This window comes from Lactuca sativa, chromosome 1, assembly GCF_002870075.4.
Source record: "Lactuca sativa cultivar Salinas chromosome 1, Lsat_Salinas_v11, whole genome shotgun sequence".
NCBI classification, from domain to species: Eukaryota; Viridiplantae; Streptophyta; class Magnoliopsida; order Asterales; family Asteraceae; genus Lactuca; species Lactuca sativa.
In genome coordinates, this window is record NC_056623.2 from 211,341,440 (window position 1) to 211,367,472 (window position 26,033).

A 26,033-nucleotide genomic window follows, 5' to 3' on the forward strand; every position below is an offset into this window, starting at 1 on the left:
ATTGCTAACATGGGTTATACATTCCTATAAAACTAACAAATAATCATACAACTCTGTTTCTTACTGGAAAGGAATGTCAAACATGATTACAAGTCTCCCTTAATCTTGATTACTCACCTGCTTAAGTAGAATGTTGTTGTTGAGAAGGTTACCTAGCCACAGAGAAAAACACAACACCTCTCCCACAATCACAACATCATTTACAGAGAAAGGGTTGTCAATTACTTTCATTAAGACTTTCATTCAATCACAAAAATATTAAATAAAAGGGTGAAACAGTAACTTACTTTTGATAAGTTGATCTCCCTTAGAGCAAACACAGCTAAAGCATTGAACAAGACCCTATTTCAAAATTTTATAAATACACAAATCATGATACCTGATATTGGAATACACACTTTGAGACATGAATAAATACGAGTAGATTAACCTGGATACATAGGAAGTAAAGATGGAAGGTGCCAGAACTCCAAGGGCATTGGGTTGGTTCCTTCCCACTCGCACACACCAAGCCAGAACTCCACTTAATCCAGCACCAAAATAAGCCTACATTGGGTTGTACATTCAGACGATTTTATCACGAACATAAGTCATGTTATCAACTTTCTGAAGAAGTATACCAAGACATTTGTAGGAGAAGAATACTCTTAATAAGATAATTTAATTAAAAAAATGTAATGATAATGATAATGAGTTCGTACCTGTGAAGTAGTGCAGAATGCTCATCATCATATATATAAAGCTCATACTGCTTTGCAAAAGCATTTCCAAGAGAAATGACCCAATCAATGTCTTGAACAACATCCAAAGTTTCTGCAAGAAACTGCAAACAAAAAAAAGAAATAAATAATAATGACATGAAAAGTAAGACTATCAGTCTATAACCTCAACAATAAAACAAAACAAATTATTATTAAAATCAAATAATGATAATACAAATTGTTATAAATTATGGGACAGCAGGGTCTTCTATGATGACATATAAAGCGGCCCTATTACAATATTACCCTTGTGGGACAGCAGGGTCTTCTTCTATGATGACAAATTGTGGGACAGCAGTACATGACTAAATGCATGTAGATTGATAAGGTTGTTTCTTTTTTACTTAATAAAATCAAAATGACTTGTCGTGCTAAGTGAGAGGTTGGTCACTTTATATATTAAGACCCTCCCTATTACAATATTACCCTTGTTTATTTTTTTATTTTATTCAACTTTTGACAGTCTCATTAGTGGTCCTAGCCATGTGAAAAACAGAGCTCATATCATAAGCTGATTTCATAAGGGGCAACAACCAGTATGGCAATCCTAACATTCCAAAATTTGAAAACTCAAAGCTTGTCATTGGCTCACAAGTTTTGTTGTATTTCTGCACCACCTGACCATCTAAACACTCTTGTTTCTTACAGGATATTGTAGTTCATCAATTAAAACAAAAGGAAAATATTTAATTTTACCTGTGTCACAAATTACGATATTGTCCTGAAAAGTTTCGATTCTGTTTCCGATTCCGTTGCTATTTATCTAATTCCGTTTTGACAAATGGAATGGAATTGAGTGAAAGATCAAGGCTTGACACGTTCCCTAATGAAGAGCTCCAAGGGTTGAATCTCACCATGTCACACCCCCAAACCAAGGATGGCGGAAACGTCCGGGGGTGGAGGACTTCATGTATAGTATCACAACAACGAGTATAATAGTGCTCAAAGTAAATACAACCATCATACATATAATTGAAAAAAGTTACACCAAAGTATATGTTTACATGATTCAAATCAATTACATTATGATACAAAATGAACTGTTCGACGATTTATCGTCCCATCCTCAAAACGTGGTTGATTTCCTGTTTCACTGAATTCCTGAGAATACGAGTAGTTTTGAAAAGTGTCAACACAAAGGTTGGTGAGTTCATAAGAAATTTTGTTGGAGAAGTAAACCGTTTTCCTTGTAAAAGCGATAGTATATGTATCCAGAAAATCCGATATTTTCTGTATAAAAGTTATGTAATGTAGTCTTATAACCGAAGGCCAAAATGTATAAGTAACCTCTCTTACTAATAGAAAATGATATGTGTTTAAATTGACATAAACGCGCCTGAATTAAATGAAATTCCCGTAAATTCTTATGTTTGTTAATACTTTATGTATATGTAGTCCTAAATCCCAGGACCGAGAAAATAACAAGTATTGTCCATACTTAAAGATATAAGTGTGGTTTCAAATGATGTGTAGTCAAAAATACCAAAACCGAAAGTGTACAGTAATATCTGTACTTATTGAGATAAAAAGTGATTTTAGAATCGACATAAAACCCATTTAAGTTTTATAAAAATCCCGTAAACTTTATGTATTGTTATATCCCTATGTGAGTCGCTATAATCATACTATGACTAAATGAACCTGCCATGACGTTTCTCAGGCGTCGTAAAACTGAAATGACATTTGTCACCCGTAGACCTGCAGGTCCCACTGTAGCTAGCAGCAAGGTGTGGGGTGTCAAACCCAATATAGATCTATACACAACTATCACGTTCTCCCTCCGGGAGACTCTGATTATAACTAACAGGAATTATATCCCGCACTCGGACGTACGGAAAGAGATTGTCTCACAGTTTAGGTTAACAAGTTTACGAGTTGTGTGCGTGAGTGTAAAACCTTTATGTACGAATGTACCCTTTTTGTACGTGTGTGTTATGTGATGTATCATAAACTATACCTATTAAAGTTTTATCCAAATTGTTTGTAATATATAAGAACTCTTTTATAAAAAAGCGTTAGTGTTATGAAATCCATTAAACTATGCTTATTATAGCTTATATACGTGTTCTAAATGAATGAATAATCTTATCATGAATGGCTTATTTTCAGTTTATGATGATAAAATTTACAAAGATACACATTCAATACTTAGAATTTATATTTATACACTTTGCTCAACATAATACAAAGTGTTATGAAAATTATATGATGTTAACTAAATTAGACCTTCCTGCACTGTTTTAGAAATGCCATAGAAAAATCATACGAAGTCGAAAACTAGATCTGTAAATTCTAAGAGTTCCTAAAATGAGTCTAGTCTACTCATAATTTTTATCATGATTTTTAATGACCTCCAACTTGGGTGAAAAAGTCCATAATCACAGACTGGTCCGGATTGGTGTTTGAAATGATAGGCAGTTTTGTAAAAATCACCATAAATTGTAGAAAAATCGTATGGAGATGTGCAAGTAGTCATTTTAAAGCTAATAACTGGAACTACTTACACCTAAAACAGTTTTTCAAACAAAAATGTTTAAGTTGTCAAAAACTGTCCGTGAATGGAGTCCAACTTTTCTGATGAAAGCTGTTAGAAAAATTTAGTTATGTTCTTGGTGATTTAACTTGTATTCCCCCCCTAAAAACTTAAGAAAACATAATAATGTAGGGGTATGAACTCACCTTGAGTGATTTCAGTAGATAAGTGTTGAAGAAGAGAAGTGTTCAACCCAAGAACACTTGAAGAATCCCTTGAAGATTCGAAGCTCTAACACAAATATAATGGAGTTTGTGTAAGATATCCATGATTTGAGTGGAAATAATTGAGATAATTATAAAGAGAATGGATTATGCTTACCAAATGTGGAGGAAAAACTCAAGATCAGCCCTGGAAATCTCGAATTTCTAGAGAGAGAAAGTGAGAGAGAAAAGAGTTTGTTCTTCTTGTGAAATGAGAGCAAATGAGAGAAGTGAGGAGAGAGGGTGAATATTCAGCTCTCAAAAACATGGGAAAGAGTGATGATTGAGTGGAAAGGACATTGATGTGACCTAGATAAGGTGGGGAGGTGTGGCTGGTCATAGAGTGGGTGTGGGAGTGGTTACTTGTGTCATAAGATAAAGCAAAGTCAACACTCCACCTCTTTGTACTTTACCCACTTGCTTTTATTATTTAAATAAAAAATTTTATGAAAATATGATTAAATTGTGAATATTTAGGGTTTATTATGTTAAAATATGATTTTGGGTGAAAATCTCGCGTTAAAATAATTAAAAATGGGCCTTAAACGCAAAACTACGCGAAAACCGGGAGAAAATAAGTTCCCAGCGAGACCTCTCGGTCCCTAGGCCGAGGCTCGGTCCATGCTGAGGATTTGTAGCCGGAAACGAACAGAGGGAACCGAAGGGGCGAGGGGTCCAGTCCGAAGGCTCGGTCCGAAGGGTCAGAAGCGAAGGTGAGGGTTCGGTCCGGAGATAAAAGGCGAGAAGTCAGAACCGAATGAACTGTAGTGAACAGTACCTTCGGGTTCGGTTCTTCCTTTTAAGCGAGGTTCGGTTCGGTTCAGCAGCCTTCTTCATCAGGAGGGTTCGGTTCCTAAGAGGACTTTCGGTTCTTAAGAGGACTTTCGGTTCCTAAGAGGGATTTCGGTTCCTTAGGTCCGTTTTTCGCGTAGACTTCCGTTTTTGGGCTGTTTTCGCCAAATTCGAGGGTCGGGATGCCCCGAGTGATTATAGAAAGTTGGGAGAGATTTCGAGAGAGATTTGAGAGAGATTTCACATACTTAGAGAGATTTGGGAGAGATTTGACATGCTTGGAGAGATTTCACATACAAAGGGATATTTGGGAGAGATTTCATATTCTTAGAGAGATTTGGGAGAGATTTGACATACTTGGAGAGATTTCTCATACATAGAGATATTTGGGAGAGATTTCATATTCTTAGAGAGATTTGGGAGAGATTTGACATTCTTGGAGAGATTTCTCATACAAAGAGAGATTTGGGAGAGATTTCACATACTTAGAGAGATTTGGGAGAGATTTGACATTCTTGGAGAGATTTCTCATACAAAGAGAGATTTGGGAGAGATTTCACATACTTAGAGAGATTTGGGAGAGATTTGACATTCTTGGAGAGATTTCTCATACAAAGAGAGATTTGGGAGAGATTTCACATACTTAGAGAGATTTGACATACTTGGAGAGATTTCTCATACAGAGAGATATTTGGGAGAGATTTCATATTCTTAGAGAGATTTCTGATAAGAAGAGATGGAGTGAAAACGATTGAGAGAGGTTTCATTGGTGACCTTTTTGAGTGTCCGGCTTCGCAATGCAAGGTCTGTAAACCCCGTTAAGCCTTGTTTAAGGATCGTGCATACTCCCGATGAGTATGTAACATTGTTTTATCGGTTTGGCTCTCCACGTACCACCGTTATAGGTTAAGGAGATTTAGATGTACGTACTTTTCAATTTATGATTTCTCATTAGAATAGAGAGTTGTTTAGAAATCACATAACGTAAACTCTAATACTCACGGCAAACTGAGTTGACCGGTTTGACTTGTTGACTTTAGTTGACTTTGACTTGACCGAAAATTGACGGTTGTCACACACCAGTTAATGCAGAAGCCTCAGCAACAGTGACTTTGTTTACACAGTGAGAGAATGAAAAGGGTTCCCCTGGGATTCCAAGTGTGAATTCATTAGATATATCCGCATCTGATACAGCTTTTCTTGATGTCCGAAGCTTATCACTGCAATGTCATTCAAGAATGTGAGTAAATTGTTGTTTTACCCTTTTCATTTACAACACAGACAAAACAAGTGTAGCATACATTTCTTTCTCCAGTTGTTTTCGAATGAACTCTTTTGTATGTGCAGTGACTTTATCCACCTTGTTGCAAAGGATAAGAAGTGGAATTTTCCTCTTGACAACACTCGATTTTGTTAAAATGTCATAGAGATACCTTTTTGCAAACAAAACAATATATGTTAAGATTAATATCCATAAAAAAACACATATGGAATTAAGTTTCAAATCATAATTAAAAAAATAAATTACTCTGAAACAGCACGACAATTGGGCAAGAATTCCACTGCATCTACAACAAATACTAAGCCATCTGCTCGAGGGACATATTCGTCCAATTTAGGGCGCAAACGTGAGTGCCCAGGAACATCAACAAGGTGAACAGCCTTAATCTTTCCTTTCTGCAAAACAACATATTACGAATTTGCCCTCGTTTAGGTTTGTTAAAGAGTAAAGAAAGTAGCTTGTTTACCTTAGAGGTCTCGGAATTGAGGACAAAAAGACCCTCATTGGGTTCCATTGATGTAACAGTGCCTTGATGAGAAGAACCATCACGAAGCTGTATCAAGATTGTGTTTTTGTCAAAACTAATCATAAATCATAATCTTACCTCAACCCAATCTCCAGCCTTTGCTACAATTCTTTTTATAAATACATCACCAGAACTGTAGCCAAATTCCTACAAGATTATTGATACAAGAAAATGAGCAAACAACAAAACACAGAACTAATCAAAGATACTTATAATCAAGAAGTGAAATCGCACCTGAAGAATGGGAGGAGCCTTGAAGATCACAATATCTGAAACTTCTGGCTTCTGAAAGATGTATGAAACCTAAATCAATAACAGGCAAAAACTCAAAATCTTGCATACAATCACTATGTGAATTGAAAAGCCAAAATGGCAAAATTGGCAACCATCATTCATATAGTGTGTAATAAGGTTAGAATTGGGATTATACCTTTTCGGCTATTATGTGATCACCCACATAAAAGGTAGGGCTCATGGATGCAGAGGGGATGGATCTTGAACTCGCCGTTGCTGCCAGACCGTACCCAGCGACGGGATCTCGGTCGGGATTCTGGAATATACGAGGACGAGAAAAAACCTCGTGAAAAATTCGGCATGTATTGGATTTTCCGGAGGCGGTGGCTAGGTTTTGGGCCACATAGCCGGAGTAAGAAACAGTGAATCTAATCGCCATACACGCAATTTTGATTAACAACAAAAAGATTTGGAAAATTGCTTCTTCGGTGATCAACTGTTGTGACGTGAAAAGAAAACTCACAAAGAAAGAGATCCCATTGAAAATGAAGGAATCAGTGAGATTAGGAGGGTGGGGTGGAATCGAAGGGTAAGATTAGAACAAGAAGGGATGAATCGGGAGCTGAAAATTGGGGAAAATGATGAAATCGAAAAACCCCAAAGCTGAAAACAACCTGAGATTTCCTCCGGGAAGCGATGGAGAGATCTCAAGGGTGTGGAGACGAAAGAGACTTCCGGTGAAAAACATTGTGGGTAGGTCTGTGTTCAAAATTGATAGATTTTTTTTTTCAAAATTGATAGGGGGTTGTGATTCTTTAGGCTTCAAAATTGATAGATTTTTTTTCGATTCTTTCAAGTTTGAATCAGAAAATGAGAAAGAGTTAGGGAAATCAAGAGTGCAATGCTCGTCCTTGTTAGGTTGAAGATGAAAGATAGATAGAAGATAGAAAAAAAAGGCGGGTTTTCAAAATTTTGGGGATTTCATTTCCCCCCTTGTCTACTAAAAGCACGCTTCATTAAAATTATAAAGCGACAGGTACAAACGACGCGCGTTTAAGATAAAGCGCCCTCCGTGATTTTAATTTTTTTTCTTGAGACACTAAATTAAGGGCACGCAATAAAGCGTGACGTAAATCCTTAAATTTTTTCGAGAGATGACACTATTTTAAGGGCACATCCTTTTGCGTATCGTTAATTATCGCGTGTCGCAAAAAGCGCGTCATTAAAGGTCTTTTTTCTAGTAGTGGAAGTGTTGTCCGAGTGCCGACTCACCACCTTACCAGATGAGTGCATAGTTACTTTCATCTTACACATAGATATGAAGTATTTTATATAAACTACGTGCTATGTGTGAATATTATCTGTATAATTGCTATCTATGCTGGATTAACGATTTTATACATGTTTTAAATGATTTAAATTGTATATGTATTTTATATCTACGATAATGTTGGGGTAAAACATGGGTAGATGTAATAAATGGAGTATGAGTTGGATGATGATTTGAGAGGTGAAATAGAACGTGAGGTGAGGGTGAGAGGTCGACGATGTGAGAAGCCTTTTTCCGAAATGATTGCCCCGTTATTCAGTAGAGTATGGATGACAACCACGGACTATTCTAGACAGTCCAGTGGAACACTAGCAGGCTCGCAACTTGTAGGTGTTGTGAACGATCTGTTCACTGGTGTACTCTAAAAACCCATTGACATGTATTTCGAGTGGAAATTGTCGATAAACGAAATAGCCTTGGTAGCTATGGATTTAGTGCCTGTTGAGAAAACCCTGGCAGCTATGGATTTAGTGCCCGTTGAGTAAACCCTGGCAACGATGGATTTCTTGTTGATTCCTTAGGATGATCCTTAGGAATGAATTAACGAGGAGTAGCTGATTCTTAGGGAAGACCCTTAAGAGTAAAGAAGATAATGGGGATGGGTAATTGGGTTAACTGTTTGACGATTAAACATAATAATTATATTATTGTGGGTTGAAAACCCTATGATCTCACTAGGTTTCCCAACCTGACCCAATCAGTTTATTTATATCACAGGTGTTGATATGAAGTCACATTACACTGAGAGATTAAAGAGATATAGATCACTAGTGATAATGAATGTAAGTTCTGTTTATGCTTATGCTTATGTATTGACGATGACATCCCAAATGTTTTAAAATGAATAAAAATACATTTCTTCAGAAATGCCTTGATTACATATTTATCATGTTTTACTAGGAACAAATTTCGCAACATTTTTTATTAAAAGAAGTACTCTAATTTTTATAAAGCATAAACAAAATCGATCTTTTCTGGCCGTGAAAATGGGGATGTCACAGTTGGAATCAGAGCATTAGTTTAAGCGAATTAGGAATTTGTAGGATTTCTAGACTTAAACTTAGAATGCTAAGCGATGATTGTGAACTGTGAGCACTAGCTTATTTAGGAAGTATGCCTAATATGCTTTTATGTGCTAAATGATTTATGATGCTAAATGTATGATCGGATCTATGGTCTATTGCCGACCGGATCTGGAAACTTTATGTGTTCAGATTTCTAAACGTTTAATTACGGTTTTATGTCACACCCCAAAACCAAGAACGTCGGAAACGTTCTGGGGCGGAGAACGTCATGTACAGTATCACAACAATGTAAAGTAGTAAACAAGCAACAACATCATCCATTGCATTAATAATATAATTATTGTACAAGTGTTCTGTCAAATTATAAAAGACACTAAAGCATAAATCAAAATGAAAGATGAGTCTTGAACGAGCTCCATCTTCTCTAAACTTTGCATCTGTACCTGTCTATTGATGACCTGAGGATACAAGTAATTTTGAAAGCGAGTATCAGCTTTGAAGCTGGTGAGATCATAAGTATTTTAGTGTCTTAATTTGTATGTAAGAAAATTTTTGTATGTGAAATGTAAGTATTGAAAATGTATATGAACCGTAAGTATGAAAATGTTTGTAAAACAACTGTAAATGTTTGAAAAACCCTAGAAATCCCTATGATTCCTACTATTAAATAAGGGTGTCCTCTACCAAGACCAAATTGTTCTGAATGTAGTCATATACCAAGACTTAACTGTTCTAAATGTTCGTTTCTTGTAAAAGTGTGTAGTTTTCCCAACTGTAACTATCATTAACAAAATATAGTTTTTACATTTAATGTTTAAGTGAAATGATCACTAAATATATGAAAAGGGGAAATTAATGTAGTACTGTAGTGTTGTATTACAGGAACTACTGCTGTACTAACTACCTTAAACAAGATTTATATTAAGGTATCATGTGATTAATTGCACCATACTATTGACTGGTAACAACGACATACATATGCTCGTAAAAAGAAATGACATTTGGCACCCACAGACCTGCAGGTCCGGCTGTAGCTAGCAGCAAGGTATAGGATAGTCAATCCAGTATAGATCTATACGCAAACTCACGCTCTCCCTCCAAGAGACTCTGGCTACAGCTTGGTCCATGACATTGAAGTCATGCTCCAATACAGGATCACAATTTTGTCAATGTATATATGTATATGTAATGTATTGTTACTCGTTCTAGTATCGTTGTATATGTTCTATTTCTAGTATAGTTGTATATGTTCTTCCTCTAGTATAGTTGTATATGTACTCATATTAATGTAATGTATATGAACATATGCCTTTGCTACCCAAAGGTACTGAACTGACTGAAAGGAACTATTATGTCCATATATGTGTACATGATATATAACTAATATTTAAACAACCTTCGGACGGGTACCCGATATCCTATCAGACCACATCAAAATCGAGGAAAAGGAAACAAGGTGGATAGCCTTCCTAAGTCTCTTAAACATTACTTATATAACTATAAAAATATAGGCATGCTTATAACAAAATCTCTATGTAAACGTAATCATGTAATTGCATAGTAATGTACTGTAATGTTCTAGCTGTAATGCATGTTCTCTCTATCTAGCAAGTATTGACTCATGAATGAACTGACTCATTGTATGATATCGTGTTCTAGTAATAGTTCTAGTATCTTCCTAAACTACCCATATGGTAGCCTACTAGTAATATGACTGGTACGTATGAACATGGATGTATACCCTTGTTACCCAATGGCATTGGATAAACTGGAAAGACCTTTTATGACTATATATGTACACATGATATATAACTAATATTTAAACGACCCTCAGACGGTACCCAATATCCCACCAGACCACATCTCAAGCGCGAAAAGGAAATAGGGTGGATTGCCTTCCTAAGTCTTTTAAACATTTCTTATATAACCATACATATAGAGCCATGCAATTTATAATATAAAATCATAAAATAAGTTTTGTAAAAACCTTTGAACATAAATATTTTCGAAGAAAAGATCGACTTGATGTTGATCTATAAAAGGGTTTTGAAGGCATGGGTTTGATAAAACGGTTTAGTATAAAGAAACATTTGTTTGAAATACAATTGTAAATAAGTTTGAAATGTAATATACAGAGTAAAATGTACAGTGTAATAAGGAGTTTTAAACATGTAAAGTGTTTATAAAAATCATTTGAAGGCAACTGTTTGGTAAAACTGAAAATGAGTAGTAAATCATTTGAATGTTGCTTATTAATCACATGTGATTGATATAATAAGTAGCATGATTCTACTTGTATCCCCCCATAAAACATTTAAAAATAGTTAAAAATTTGATAAAGGGGTATGAACTCACCTATTGTGGGTGATACGGATGAACTGAAGAGTTAGGACCGCTAGGTGTCAAGTGAAGTCTTGAACACCCTCTATGATCCTAGTTAACATATAATTTGACATATATGTAACAAATTAGTGTATAAACAACTAATAAACAAGTCAAGACACCCTAGGACATGCTAAACACCTTTATCAAGTGTTATTAGCATCTAGGATTGCATCTAAGTGTTTGTAGGGGATGCTATTATGTGTAGGGATCAAGGAAAACTCCATTAGGGACTTCACGACCCTAATGACACTACCAAATGATTTTACGGTCGTAAAATCATGAGTTTACGGCCGTAAGATCATACTTATGTTACCATTTGATGTTTGATGCTCTATAAGGCCCTAATAAGCATTTCTACTTAATGGCTTGGTCTATGGAAGAGTTTAGGGCATAATATAACTCCTTTTAGGAGTTTACGGCCCTGGGACCATATTCCCTTGGAGATTACGGCCGTAATCTCCCTTGGGAGGATGTTTATGGTGTTTTCAAGTCCCTAAATTAACTATGAACTAAACTAGGCTTTTGTACTTGGCTTTAGAAGAGTTTATGGCACCATTTGGCACCATTTTATGGAGTTCACGGCCCTAGAACCTTTTGGTCCGTGAACACCTTACTCTTGGTGTTCTACGTGTGTTAGCTAGTCCTAAACGCATTTACGTACATGCCCAAATTAGTCTCTTAGCTAAAGGAGGGTTTTTAAGGCATTTTGGCACTTGAAAATGGAGTTCACGGCCCAAGAACTTACTTGGCCGTGAACTCCCTTTCACCCTTGATTCTTAATTGTTTTGGTGGTCTAAACATGTAATCGTAGTCCCTAGGTTGAGTTCCAAGGCTTTGAGGAACATTGGGACACTTTTGGCCTTTAAAATGGAGTTTACTCCCCAGGTGTTCTTGGGCGGTAAACTCCCTAATCTTGGGGTTTTGATTCGATTTTGAGGTTATAAAACATAATCTAAGCAATATAATACAACTAGATCGAAGTACTCACAATTTGGGATAAAAACTCGAAGATCCGTGAGAGAGAATTTTGGCTTTTCTCTAATTGTAAATGTAACTAATGAATTATTTTGGTTCAGATTTCTATATATAGTCCTGGGATTTTTGGCAGAAAATATTTTTATTCTCGGAATGAACTCTAATATCCTAGAGTATTGGAATAACAGTGTTGCACAAAACCCTAGTGCATCCACTCTCCTGATATCTCCTTAAGTGTAAATCCTGAAAAACTGCCAAACTTATACCCGAAGTCTGGAATTTCACTGTAGCTGTTCTAACTTCTATTGGCTTGATATGGTTTGTTCAGAATGGAAATTTCGGGTTGTCACATTTTAGAACTGGCATGTAACTTTTCGGAATAATAGGGAGAATTACACGTCAATTGTAAATTAAGTCTTCTCTATCTAAATTCTCGACACTCCACACCGAACGTCGGATTTGGTACGTAGATCAACATGGTGCGCACTAAAAGCAGATTTGGAAGCAGTAACCCATAGCCTGAACCACCAGTGATTGAGCACGTGCCAGAGATAACAACTGCACCCGGTACGATCACGATGGCAGGAGTACAAGCAATGGTGCAGATAATGTTGGATAGTCAGATGGAAGAGACAAGACGATTACTTCAACAAAATAAGGACGAACTTACTGTGCCAGTACGCCAGGAACGTACTCTTGAGGTAGCCATCAGGCTTAAAATTGGCAAGAAGAGGAAATTTGAGGGATCTTCAAGGTCCAACAGGAAAGCATATTCTCACTGTCTAGAGAAGGAAGAGGTGGAGAAAAATGGTGTAACAGGAGATGCCCTTAGGAACTAATCTGCTTCAAATGTGGGAAGATTGGTCATTATGCCCATAAATGCTAAACCAAGGAGCAAGTTTGCCTTAAGTGTAGTGGAGAGGGACACTTCAAGCATGATTGTCCGCTGAGAGCAACAACACCAAATGTACCGCTGAAGCACTATGAGAGATGCAATGAAGAGGTGACTTGCTACAAGTGTGGAAGGACTGGTCACTATTCCAAGGACTGTACACGTAATGATAAAGTATGCTTCGGATGTGGAGGCAAGGGGCACATGTCCAGAGACTGGCCGAGGAAAAATAAAGCAACAAGACAAGAAATGCCACCAAGGCCAAGGGCATTTCACATGATCCTCGACGAAGCAGAAAACCACGCGAGGAATCACGGATGAAGACTTCATATCCGAAGATCAAGTTATGTAGTAGCCATAGTATCGTATGATGTAGCCTATTAAAGGCATAGTCTAGGTTGAACTTGAACACCTATGTAATAGTTTCAAGAAATAATAAAGCCTTTGTTTTGTTATCTGATGTGTTAAACGGTTATGTGATTTTCCTATATGGTGACTTGGAAAACTGCGAGACAATACTTGGGACGAGTATGAGTAGGTGTAAAAGGTAGTAGATGCATATACTACCGGAAGCACAAGACTCACACTTGGATCAGGGAAAGTCACAAGGTTACCGAGAAGCTAATAATTGACACCGTTTTATTCAAATATGTCGTTACCATTGTTTCGGTAAAGACTAAGAAGATGATTATTATTCCGACCCTAGTGGTCATATCGAATTGAGTCCGACTACAATAAGTATGTTACGTGGTTCAGAGAACCAAGTTTGATGTAGTACCCGACTTAAGCCGGAAGGATTAATCAAAGCGATCAGTAGAAGTATCGCGACGGTTGCTGGAAATGCTACCTTTTAAGACGTGATTAGAACATGAAGGAAAGTATAGTTTGTCCTGGAATTTGAATCTAAAAGACCTAAGTCCAAGCAATGCATCATACGATGAGAGGTCATTAGAACATGACCCATCGGTCTATTATGATAATCGAAGGAAGAAACATATATCAAGTTTGTTAAAGAAGGAGTCTCCAATAAAGATCGAGATCGTGACATGACGATCATGACTGAAAGTCTAACATGAGATAGAGAGCTGGTCCAAGATCGGGCACCGCCTGCAGTTAGGAAGTCTTAGAGTTAGACACGCGTTCGAAGAAACATCAAAGTTACGGTTATTACTTAGGATAAAAAGATAACGTATGGAGTCATCATGTTAGCCCTTTTTGTAATCATCCTAAGGGGGAGATAATTTTAACGCCAGTAGATCCGGGCTTATCAATTTAGAGATAATAGGGGTCGAAAACGACTTTTCGGAAAAAGATTATTTATAATAAATAGTCTTAACCAAGTTGTAGAATATGTCTCAAGGTTTCCGTGCATATGAAGAACGTCGAAATCCGAGTTATAACGAAGAAGTTGCCATTTCTTCAGACCTCTCAAACCTTCTTTCTCTTTCTACACTCTCTCTCTAAGCTCCCTAACCCCGCTAAAAGCCTAGGTAAACCCCTAGCACCCGAAGGAAGCCCCGAGGCTCCTGGAGTCCCGAGAAAAGAGCCTTTTGGCTCAGGAACGCTCCTCCAGCGAAGCCCGGTTTTTGCAAAAAACCCGCTGTAACTGAGCTACGCCTACACTATTTTTAATATAGCTTCTAATTAATTATAGTAACATTATTAGGACCTTATAATAATTATTTGGGCTATTATTATGAGTTATATTGAGTGTTATTTATCGCTTATATAATAGTTATAATAGCTAGACTATTAATTACTCGCGGTTAACGTTAGCTCTAGTGGTAATGATACTAGGTTTCGTCAAGGGATAATTATTTTAAGAGTAACGAAGTGCTGTCGGGTGCCGACTCACCACCTTACCAGGTGAGTGCATAATTACTTTCATCTTACACATAGATATGAAGTATTTTATATAAACTACGTGCTATGTGTGAATATTATCTATATAATTGCTATATATGCTGGATGAACGATTTTATACATGTTTTAAATGACTTAAACTGGATATGTATTTTATATCTACGATAATGTTGGGGTAAAACATGGGTAGATGTAATAGATGGAGTATGAGTTGGATGATGAGTTGAGAGGTGAAATAGACTGTGAGGTGAGGGTGAGAGGTGACCGATATGAGAAGCCTTTTTCCCAAATGATGGCCCCGTCATTCAGCAGAGTATGGATGACAACCACGGACTATTCTAGATAGTCCAGTGGAACACTTCCAGGCTCGCAACATGTAGGTGTTGTGAACGATGTGTTCACCGGTGTACTCTAAAAACCCATCGACATGTATTGCGAGTGGATATTGTCGATAAACGAAATAGCCCTGGCAGCTATGGATTCAGTGCCTGTTGAGAAAACCCTGACAGCTATGGATTTAGTGCCCGTTGAGTAAACCCTGGCAACGATGGATTTTGTGCCGATTCCATAGGATGATCCTTAGGAATGAATTAACGAGGAGTAGTTGATTCTTAGGGTAGACCCTTAATAGTAAATAAGATAATAGGGATGGGTAATTGGGTTAACTGTTTGACGATTAAACATAATAATTATATTATTGTGGGTTGAAAACCCTATATACTCACCAGGTTACCCAACCTGACCCACTCAGTTTATTTATATCACAGGTGTTGATATGAAGTCACATTACACTGAGAGATTAAGGAGATATAGATCACTAGTGATAATGAATGTAAGTTCTGTTTATGCTTATGTTTCTGTATTGACGATGACATCCCAAATGTTTTAAAATGAATAAAAATTCATTTCTTCAGAAATGCCTAATTACATATTTATCATGTTTTACTGGGAACAAATTCCGCAACATTTTTATTAAAAGAAGTACTCTGCTTTTTATAAAGCATAAACAAAATCGGTCTTTTCTGGCCGTGAAAATGGGGATGTCATAGTAAGAATGTTGTTACCACTCCTACTACAGCCCTTGTTCTGGCAATCGGGCAAGGTTAAGGGAAAAAGAGGAAGACCCCTTCGAAGGGTACCAAGGGAAAGTCTCTTGATGGCTCCTCTTCGAGTGGAACCAAAGGTGGTTCTGCCACTCCCTCTTCCAACCCGAAGGATGCACAATGCTTCTACTGTTAAGAAAAGGGGCAAGAAGCGAAACTGCCTCAAGTACTTGCAGGATGTTAAGGATAGGAAAGTTAAACCCACCCATGCAGGTATTTACACTATATTGTCTAATAACTCACCACATACTAATTCTTAGGCCCTTGATACATGGTGTGGGATTCACATGTAACACCGTAAATTTCAAAACAATTTTTCGCATTTTATAAAAACATAATTCATTCATTACTCATAAAAACATCAGTTTTTAAAACTCAATCCATAACATATATCAATCCCAAGATCTCATAACATAAAAATCCCGTGTGTGTACTGATCAGGTCGGCGCCTTCCCGCGATCCTCACAAGTACCTGAAACACATAACACATAACACTGTAAGAACGAAGCTTAGTGAGTTCCCCAAAATATCATATATGACACATATTAGCCACTCGAGGCTATAACTCTATGGGTCCATGCACCCAAACTCTGTGAACCTTCTGGTTCTAACTCTGGGAACCTTCCGGTTCTAACTCTGTAAACATGCACAACATAAATCACATAGATATAATGCAGTACAACAAATAACTTACATAGCATACAATTTCTCTGTCAAATAACACCGGTTACCTACTCAAGGTAAAGTATAATGAGAAGACTCACCTCGGATATCTCAGTAAATCTCTGACTCGGTAAACCCTGGTCTAGCCCCTGCCTAATCAGATGAAATAAATACTCTATTTAATACAACTCTCAGGGCTACGCTAATCTCTCTCTCTCTCTCTCTCTCTCTCTCTCTCTCTCTCTTTCTCTCTATACATCCTCTAGGAAGGGCAAAAGACTACCCTACCCTTCCGATGACTCTAAGGTCCAAACATTGACTAACCCTAAAAGTCAACGAAGTCAACGGTCAACCTTGACCAAACTCGTCAAGTGCACAACTATGACTCCGCGAGTCCACACGTGTTCTTCACTCTCTTAGTCCTCATTCGACTCATTGAGTCAACCTCAACTTTGCAAATCATCATCCATCACAATCTGTGAAATGTCCCGAACCAACTCGTCGAGTCCGGCTCCTAACTCGGCGAGTACCATCGTGCACTCGGACCTCTAGATTCCCTTCTGACTCACCGAGTCACCTTCCCAACTTAGTGAGTCACCAACTGTGTGATTATCGGGAAAACCCTCGTCCTACTCGCCAACTCGGCTATTGGACTCGGCGAGTTCATGCCATGCTCAAGCTGAACTGACCTACTGAGGTCAGATCCGCTCCTCTAAACCGTAGATCTAGCTTCCCAAAGCATTATAATCATGTAAAGCTAACATCTTGGTGCTCATGCAAACGCTCAAAGGCCTTATTTGAAGATTTGACCACTAAAATGACATCCAAAGCTCCTAACCCCCATTAACACTCATAAAGCTCAATGGAAAAGGGTCTCTGGACCTCTTTGGGTCCAGATCTACAGCACCAACACGAGAAGGGACCAATTACTCAATAACCTTCCTCTAAAGGGGCTAAAAAGCCCTAACTCTAGGAATTACACCATAAACTAAAGAAGGGTCGAATGAATACCTCAAAATGAAGTCTCTGAGCTCTGGAATCACTGGATTAGCACCCTTTTCAGCCTCCTTTTGTCTTGGTCCTCTTCTACTTGCAAAAACACAAACAAATGATCAAGAAATGGCTCCTTTCCTCTCACAATCGCTCTAGCTCACTTAGGGTTTCTCTCTGCGGTCTGGTAGCCACAAATGACGGCCATAAGGCCCTTTAAATAGGCCCCAAACCCGAGGAATTAGGGTTTCATTAAACAACGTGGACTCGCCGAGTCCTCGGGGAGACTCGCCGAGTCCAGCCATCCACCCGGATAATGATTCACGTCTCTACTCGGCAAGTCTACGCATCAACTCACCGAGTTCTTCCATAAAACTTGAAATGCAACGAATAAATATAATACTTGAAATTCCGGATGTTACATCACATTTGTTCTGATTTGCAGGGCCTAAAAAGAAGTGAGGATATGGAGCACGCGAAGATAAACTTGATCATGGGGAATAGGAATGATTCACCTGTCACCAATATTGGAGTTTATTCTTTATTGCTTAGTAGTGGGTTAATATTAGATTTGAATAAATGTTGCTACTCGTCTGAAATGGCGAAAAATATTATTTCCTTTCATGGTTTGTACAAATAAGGATTTACTTTTTAATTTGATAATGAATGTGGTGTGGCTGAAAGGCACAATTGAACCTTGTTAGACATGGTTCATTCCATGATCATACGAGTTTCATTACTAATCTCATTATAGGGGTATGCCTTAGAGACTGCCGCCCATATCCTTAATCTAGTCCCTACTAAAAAGGTTGCCAAAACACCTCATGATATGTGGACTGGGAAAGTTTCCACTTTAGACCACATCAAGATTTGGGGTTGCGAGAATTTTGTGAGGCGTGAGACTCACGACAAGATCGAACCTTGAAGTGAGCAGTGTATTTTTGTCGACTACCCACATAAATCATTTGGTTATCTCTTCTATAGACCGAGTGACAATGTTGTGTTCGTGTCAAGGAGAGGAGTCTTTCGTGAGAGAAGAGTTCATAAGCCAAGGAAACAATGGGAGGCAAATTGAACTTGAAGAACATCAAGAGTCAAGCGGTGATGGAACCTCAAACACTAGCAATCAACCTGAGGAGGAAACTCTTGTTGAGCCGATTGATGAGTCCATACATCTGAGGCGTTCCACAAGAGTTAGGAGCACACCTGATTTTTAATATGGTTTCCATATTACTACAGAAGGTGATGCATTTATCAGTGATAGTACACTGACAAATTTGGATGAACCTAACAACTTCAAGGAAGCCATGGCAGGCCCTGAATCTGCCAAATGGAAAGAGGCTATGGACAACAAGATTCAGTCCATGTATGACAATCAAGTTTGTAACTTGGTTGAAAATGTACCGGGTCGTAAGACAGTCGGATGCAAATGGATCTTCAAGAAGAAGACCGACATGGATGGGAAGGTACACACTTATAAGGCGCGACTGGTTTGCGAAGGGCTTTACTTAAACTCCGGGAGTTGACTATGATGAGACCTTCTCACCAGTAGCGATGATTAAGTCTATTAGGGTTATGCTAGCCATAGCTGCATTTCATGATTATGAAATATGGCAAATGGATGTCAAAACCACTTTCCTTAATGGAAAGTTGGCTGAGGATGTTTACATGAGTCAGCTAGAGGTTTTTGTTAATGCAAAGTACCCTAATAGAGTGTGTAAGCCTAAGAAATCCATCTATGGATTAAAACAAGCATCTTGCACATGGAATCTTTGTTTCGATGAGAAAGTCAAAGAGTTTGGCTTTTCAAGGAGCGAGGATGAGTACTGCTAAGCTCGAAGCTCGACTCGCCAAAAATACTCGAGCTCGAAGCTCGACTCGAACTCGCCTCGAGCCTAGATTTGTAGCTCAGACTCGGATCATGAAATACTCGATACTATCGAGCTCAGCTCGCAAGTTCGGTTCGGATCGACAAAAATTAAAAAAAAAAGTTAAAATCTCAAATTAAAAACATTTCACATGCTTTTACTTTCTTCAAAATAACAAAAAAAATTCACAATAAACCATCTAATGTCAATATAGCATCAACCATCTATGTGATTGGAGTTTTCATACATCCAAAATACGAAAAAGAAACATTCTCAAAAGTTTTGAAGTGCAACTTAATTCCTTACTCTGTAATCGGCACATGAAAGCTAAAAGTGTTGAAATATTTTAATAATTTAAAAGTATATAAAGGTAAAAATATTTATAAATACTCAATTATGCTCGCGAGCTTACTGAGCCGGGTATTTTACTACTCGAGCTCGGCTCGATAAGGTACTCAAGTAGCTCGAGCTCAAGCTCGAGCTCGATTAAAGTCGAGTCGATTTCAAGTATTTTCCGAGTCGGGCTCGAGTTTCTCGTGAGCTGTCTCATCTCATTTACACCCATAAGGTTCAGCATGCAGGATTCCATGAAAGGTGACTTACCGATCCGGAGTAACGCCAAACTGAGTAAGACTCAGAGCCCGAGTACAAAGGCTGAGATAGTTGAGATGAGTTGAGTGCCATATGCTTCAACTATAGGCTCGATCATGTATGCTATGACTTGTACTTGCCCTGATGTGGCCTTTGCTTTGAGCATGGTCAGTAGATATTAAGGGAATCCTGGCAAGGCTCACTGGACTGCGGTATACAATATTCTCAAGTACATGCGGAGGACTAAGGACTGGGTCCTTACCCTTGGTGGGAGTGATCACTTGAGAGTAGTGGGGTATAGTAATGCCAGCTTTCAGAATGACAGGGATGATTTCCACTCTCGGACGGGTTGGATCTTTACCCTAAATGGAGGAGCAATTACATGGAAAAGTTCCAAGCAGGAGACAGTAGCTGATTCAACTTGAGAATCAGAGTATATAGCAGCAAGCGAGGCGGTGAAGGAGGCAATATGGCTAAAGAACTTCATTGGAGACCTTGGAGTTGTACCAACTATAAAGGAGCCTATGAAGATTTTATGTGATAACAAGAGTGCAGTTACCTTAGCCAAGGAACCAAGGGATCACGGCAGATCCATGCACATCAACAGAAAATACAAGTTCATTAGACATCGAATAGAATACGGACTCCTCGTGGAAAAGAGGGTATCATCAGATGAGAACCCAGGAGATCCCCACACGAAGGGATTATGTAGGGTTAAGAATTTACAGCATGCGAGGCGCATTGGGCTGAAGGATGATGTTAGTTTTACTAATTATATAGCTTTCAAAACTTGTAATAGTTGAAATGTAATTGACATTTGATGTTTAAATAAAAGGTACTTTTTATTTACGAGTATGGTACTGGCTTGTGTCGATCATTTACTATTGTTTCATTTTGCATGTTTTGACTTCCAGAATAGTTATATTATTCAAACTATCTACAATCAATCATACTTTGGAAGTAGGTATTGAAATACGACTGTCATGAATTGGGTTTTTAGATTTGTCTAAATTGTATTAGTCATAGCAGTTGTTGTTGCAAAATTCATGAGTGCTCATAAGTTCTGCGTATTGGATTCAACCCGCGCTCACTTGTATCACTTCTTGGAATTTATCTGGAGTGATTGTGAGATGGTAATATCATATAAGTCTTCAAACCAAGAGATGTGAATTATTGACTATGAGTTGGTTCTATATTGATAGTACGAAAATGCATCAATAACTTAATGTTATAAAATGTGATATTCTATACAATTTGATGATTACTTACTACAAGGATATGAGTCAAAGTTTATCTGTTCCTTTTAGTCCTTAGAGGGTTAAAAGCGAAATCTTGGGCCCCTTGATGATTTTGTTTTGACTTATGTGTCGGGCCCGGTCAGAACTGAATTCATGTGTCCGATTAAGTTTTATGTCAAACAAATTGGAACTCGGGAAACAAACTGTTGGACAATAAGTATGACGTTGTTCCATGTATTTGTCCGACTAATATCTTGAATAGAGGATTATATGATCACTTATCTAAAATGGTGCAACTTAGTTTAACGAGACTTTTAAGAGCTAGGATTGCTAGTCGGATCCTGAAGTCGTACTTGCAACTATAGTTATTAGACTTATCCAAGTGGGAGACTGTTGTATAAGGTGTCTAAGTCCATAACTACATTTGGTATGTACTTGACCCAATTTAGCATGGTCCATTTGGGTTGCATGGAATCAGAACAATCTGGATAGACTTTTATGAGAAGAGGATATTTATTATTTATTAATATATTATAAGTTCTAATATATTAATATGAAATCATATTATTTAATTAGTATTGATCTAGAATTAGCTTGGAATTAATTTTTGTGATAAAAAAGAGAGTAATTAAATAAATGGGGATTGATTTGCTAAATCATTCATTCTTATATAGTAGGCTTATGATCCATGATTCTACATGTTGAGCTAAACCCGTGGGGGTGACCCATGGATGCTCCATGGAGGTTTAAACCCATGGAGCATAAGGAACTTGGAAAGACATGCACATTAGGCTTTTCATGGTGTAACCCGGATTGCATTACACTATTTAAAGGACCCCATAAGCTTGGAAATCGACACTTAAGATACACAAGTGTGGGCTAGCCGATTTTGGTGCAATATAATCTTCTCTCAAGTTATTCCAATTGTTGGTGGTGTTGTGTGAAGCATTTGAGGCATCACATTTGGGGTACTAGGCTCACAAAGTCTTAAGGAATCAGAGCTACAAGAAAGATATGTCATTCTACTAGAATTTTGTATTACATATACCCCATGATATGCTAGTTAGGATGAAACCTTGGAAAAATGAAAGTTTGCATGTATAATAGAGAAAACATAGATCCAAGGTTTCTAGGGTTGCATGCACACCATATGAGTGTTAGAATGCTCAAAGCCCAACAGTGTTTACATACGTGTATAGTCTCATAACCCAAGCCAATATTTTTAAGTGTCTTTTTTGCTTCAAAATGTGACGGGGGGACCCTGTTTCCTTGAGGAAATGCAGTTTGCAACAACTCAAGAAGTTGATCGAATGAACTATCAGTCTATTTGTTGATCACCTTGATATGCATCTGCTTTGCTAAAAAGTCAAGGGTTGAAATCGAACATCCAGGATATAATTTTAATTAGACATCCTCTAGCAACTTTTGAAATCCATCATCAACACCGCTACCCTCTGTATCCGGTTTCCCTTCGTCGCGGTTGGTATCATTTTCAATCACACCCCCATAACATTAACAATAACATTGGACATCTTATTACTACGTAGTATGTCTTTGACAACCGGATGAACTGTATTTTTGCCGTGATACTTCCATATAGTATAATGTGGACTAAAACCATGTTGAAGTATATGGAATTTCATTATGGTTAGTAGTATAAACTTATTCAAATTACATTTGTTACATGGGCATCTGATTTGACCTTTTTTTTTATCAACGAGTGGTTTGGACCTCTTGATAAAAGATTCGAGTCCTTGTTAGAACACGATAGAGTTATAGTTTTCAACAGTAGTCGAGGTTTTATAAATAGACATGTTGCGACTGAAAAATAAGTTAAGTTTTATTGTTTACTCTACAAGAACTAAAATTAGGATTGAATATTTATAAGGATAGAGTAACCACTCAATCGAATAGAGTATTCACAAGGTTAGGCTTCTAAACCCACTTTTTGAATACATTACCTCATATGTGACTGTGTATTACTTGATTGGCCGTTTAAGAAAAATTCGGCAACATTTCCCCTTAGCTCCTAAGTATATATACAGATATATACTCGAGGAGCAAAGAAAGAATAACAACTGAATCTTTCTAAAACAATCAACCATGTAATACACATTCACATTCTAAATGAGATAAAGTATTCAAAAACTACTTCCAAAATGGGGACAACACGAAATTAGTTTTTAAATCGATTTCAGACAGGTATTTCTAGGCTCTTGATGATTTAAAAGGAAAATAAAGTAAGATACTTAAACTAAAAAACCTACTTTTTATAATTATAGCATTGGACTTTAAATAATTAAGTTATTCAATTACAACTTAGTAGATTTATCGTCTTATGTTTTTCGTTTTTGTTTTGTATTACAACATTTTATTTTAACATATAAAGAAGAAGTCATTTGATGTGTTTTTTGTTTAATTATAAACTGGATACTGTATTTTTTTGTTTTTTTTTTTGTTTTTTGTAAATATGGATATTGAAGTGATAAAAATAATGGATATGATGGATTAATTAACTAAAAACCTACTTTTTATTTTTATAGCATTGTATTTTAAATAATTAAGTTATTAGATTGCAACTTAGTAGATTTATTGTCTTAAGTTTTTCGTTTTTGTTTTATATTATAACATTTTACTTTAAACAATTATAGTATATATATTTTTTATGTATATCATCTTTTCTTTCCGTTCAAAATCAACATTCAAAACAGCGAAAACTGACAGCAAATGGATTAATTACGGATTATTGCAATAAAATATTTTAGTATTCTCGTTAAACCTCAAACAATGGTTTATGTATTTCATTTGTCATCATTGATTTGTTAACATATAAAAAAGTTGTTTGATGTGTTTTTTGTTTAATTATAAATTGGATAATGTAGTTGTTTTAGTTTTATTTTATTATTATTATTATTATTATTATTATTATTATTATTATTATTATTTTGTAAATATAGATATTGAAGTGATAAAGTTAATGGGTATGATGAATTAAGTTTGGATTGTGATATGTTGTAACGCTCACTACTCCTTTTAGTTAACTAATCTTCGAATTATAATAATCACAAAAATTATAATGATAAAATAATAATATATTTGATTAGATTGCAATGTCTACAACTTTAAATGTCGATATACTTAAAGTGATTTTCGGTGAGTTAAATTCATTTAGTCTAATTTTTTATTTAAATTTTTTTTCATAATAAGATTGTTTATTTTTTTATTTTTTTGAGTTAAAATTTTCATATATAATCGGTAGTTTTTTTTTTTTTTTGCTTTCATAATAATTTTTTTTTTCATAATAAGATTCATAACTATTTATCGTTGTATTATTGAACGATAGCTATCATATTTTATTAGCAAGTGGTTGTATTACCAAATCGATTAGTATAATATAATACCACCCATTTTTGTGATTATCTCCAAATAAAAATGTAAAACGAATTTACCAACATTCAACCAAAACAATATTCAGGATCTCTTAATAAAAAACATTTTTGATATTGCATTAGACAAATAAAGAAATAAGACTACCTCTCTTGAGATACATACCACGATCATTCTAATAACCTGAAAAATATACATTTTGAACAACACCTAAACATTCTTAAATCTTATAATCATATAAACAGAGCTGAAAATCCCACGATCTACAGTCAATAGTTTCACATATATACATCAATTTTACATATACATTCATAAATTCATACCATGATCTAGATATCCATAGTCAATAGTTTCACATATATACATTCAATAAAAGAAAAAGTCAATAGTTTTACACATATACATTCATAAAACAGAAAAAAGAAAATGAAGCTACACTTGTAAATTCCTACCAATTTCACATCAATTTTACATATACATTCATAAATTTAAACCATCAATTTTACTAACCTATTGTTGCTGTAAAAAGGAAGCTACAATCGGTGGTGATGTGTGTCCTTAAAAATAGAAAAAAAAATCATTCAGTCGTTTCGTTAGTAACCAGTGTTTAGACACGAAGAGAAAGAGAAATGGATAGAGAAAACGAACCACGTCACAAATACCAAGTCATAATCGGAGGTGACAATTGGAAATGGAGAGTTACAGTCTGCAGGTGGTGACATTTGGCTTTGGAGGTTAATTAGTTGTGGGATTCGACTTTGGAGGTCAATCGGCAGTAGAGAGTAGTGGCGTCAGCGGTGATGTCGCGAATCGTCGTCGGAGAGACCCATTGGAGATGGTTACAGATTATACATTGTATGGGATGAGGAAGCTGAACAAAAGGGGCAACACTTTAGCGGCGACATTGAGGCTATTAGCAGCGATAATCTGGAGGGAACTCAACACGCCCTTTCTAGAGATTATCGACCGTTGGATCGGGTGAGACATATCGACGCCAATAGCGATGACATTTCGCCACTGAAGGAGTCGTCTCTATTGCCTTCCACAAGAACAAAACCTATCCGTTGGATCATGTTCCGAACCAAGGGACAGGATTAAAAGCGGCGTGCCTCCGACGGATCTTCGGTTCATACCTTTAGTGACAACACTATTAGCGATGAAATTGACATTTTAGCGGAGACACGAAGCGTGGCTTGTATGATGTCGACCCTAAAGGTCTTGTCGTTGCAAAAAGTGATATCCCTAATACTTTGTATTCTTGTTGCGTAGTACTCGCTTTTGAAGTCGAAAAATCTTTCCATTAACATTCTTAGGCTTTCTACGAACTTAACATGCCCATTTGCTCCTTTCAGTTCTTCAATTGCTTCATTGTTTATATTTCTAACCGCCACC

The 26,033-nt window shown here is 36.8% G+C and overlaps 1 protein-coding gene across 1 annotated transcript; it reads right to left on the reverse strand.

Annotated features, from left to right (window-relative positions):
* Positions 1 to 564: 564 nt before the first annotated feature.
* LOC128128403 (uncharacterized) lies at positions 565 to 6,160 on the reverse strand. The gene is made up of 6 exons (XM_052767265.1): positions 6,038 to 6,160; positions 5,818 to 5,966; positions 5,591 to 5,722; positions 5,368 to 5,509; positions 702 to 823; positions 565 to 646 (listed from the first exon to the last, which is right to left on the reverse strand). Exons 1-6 carry the CDS (start codon positions 6,158 to 6,160, stop codon positions 565 to 567), a joined length of 750 nt encoding a protein of 249 aa, XP_052623225.1.
* Between the last annotated feature and the right edge of the window lie 19,873 nt (positions 6,161 to 26,033).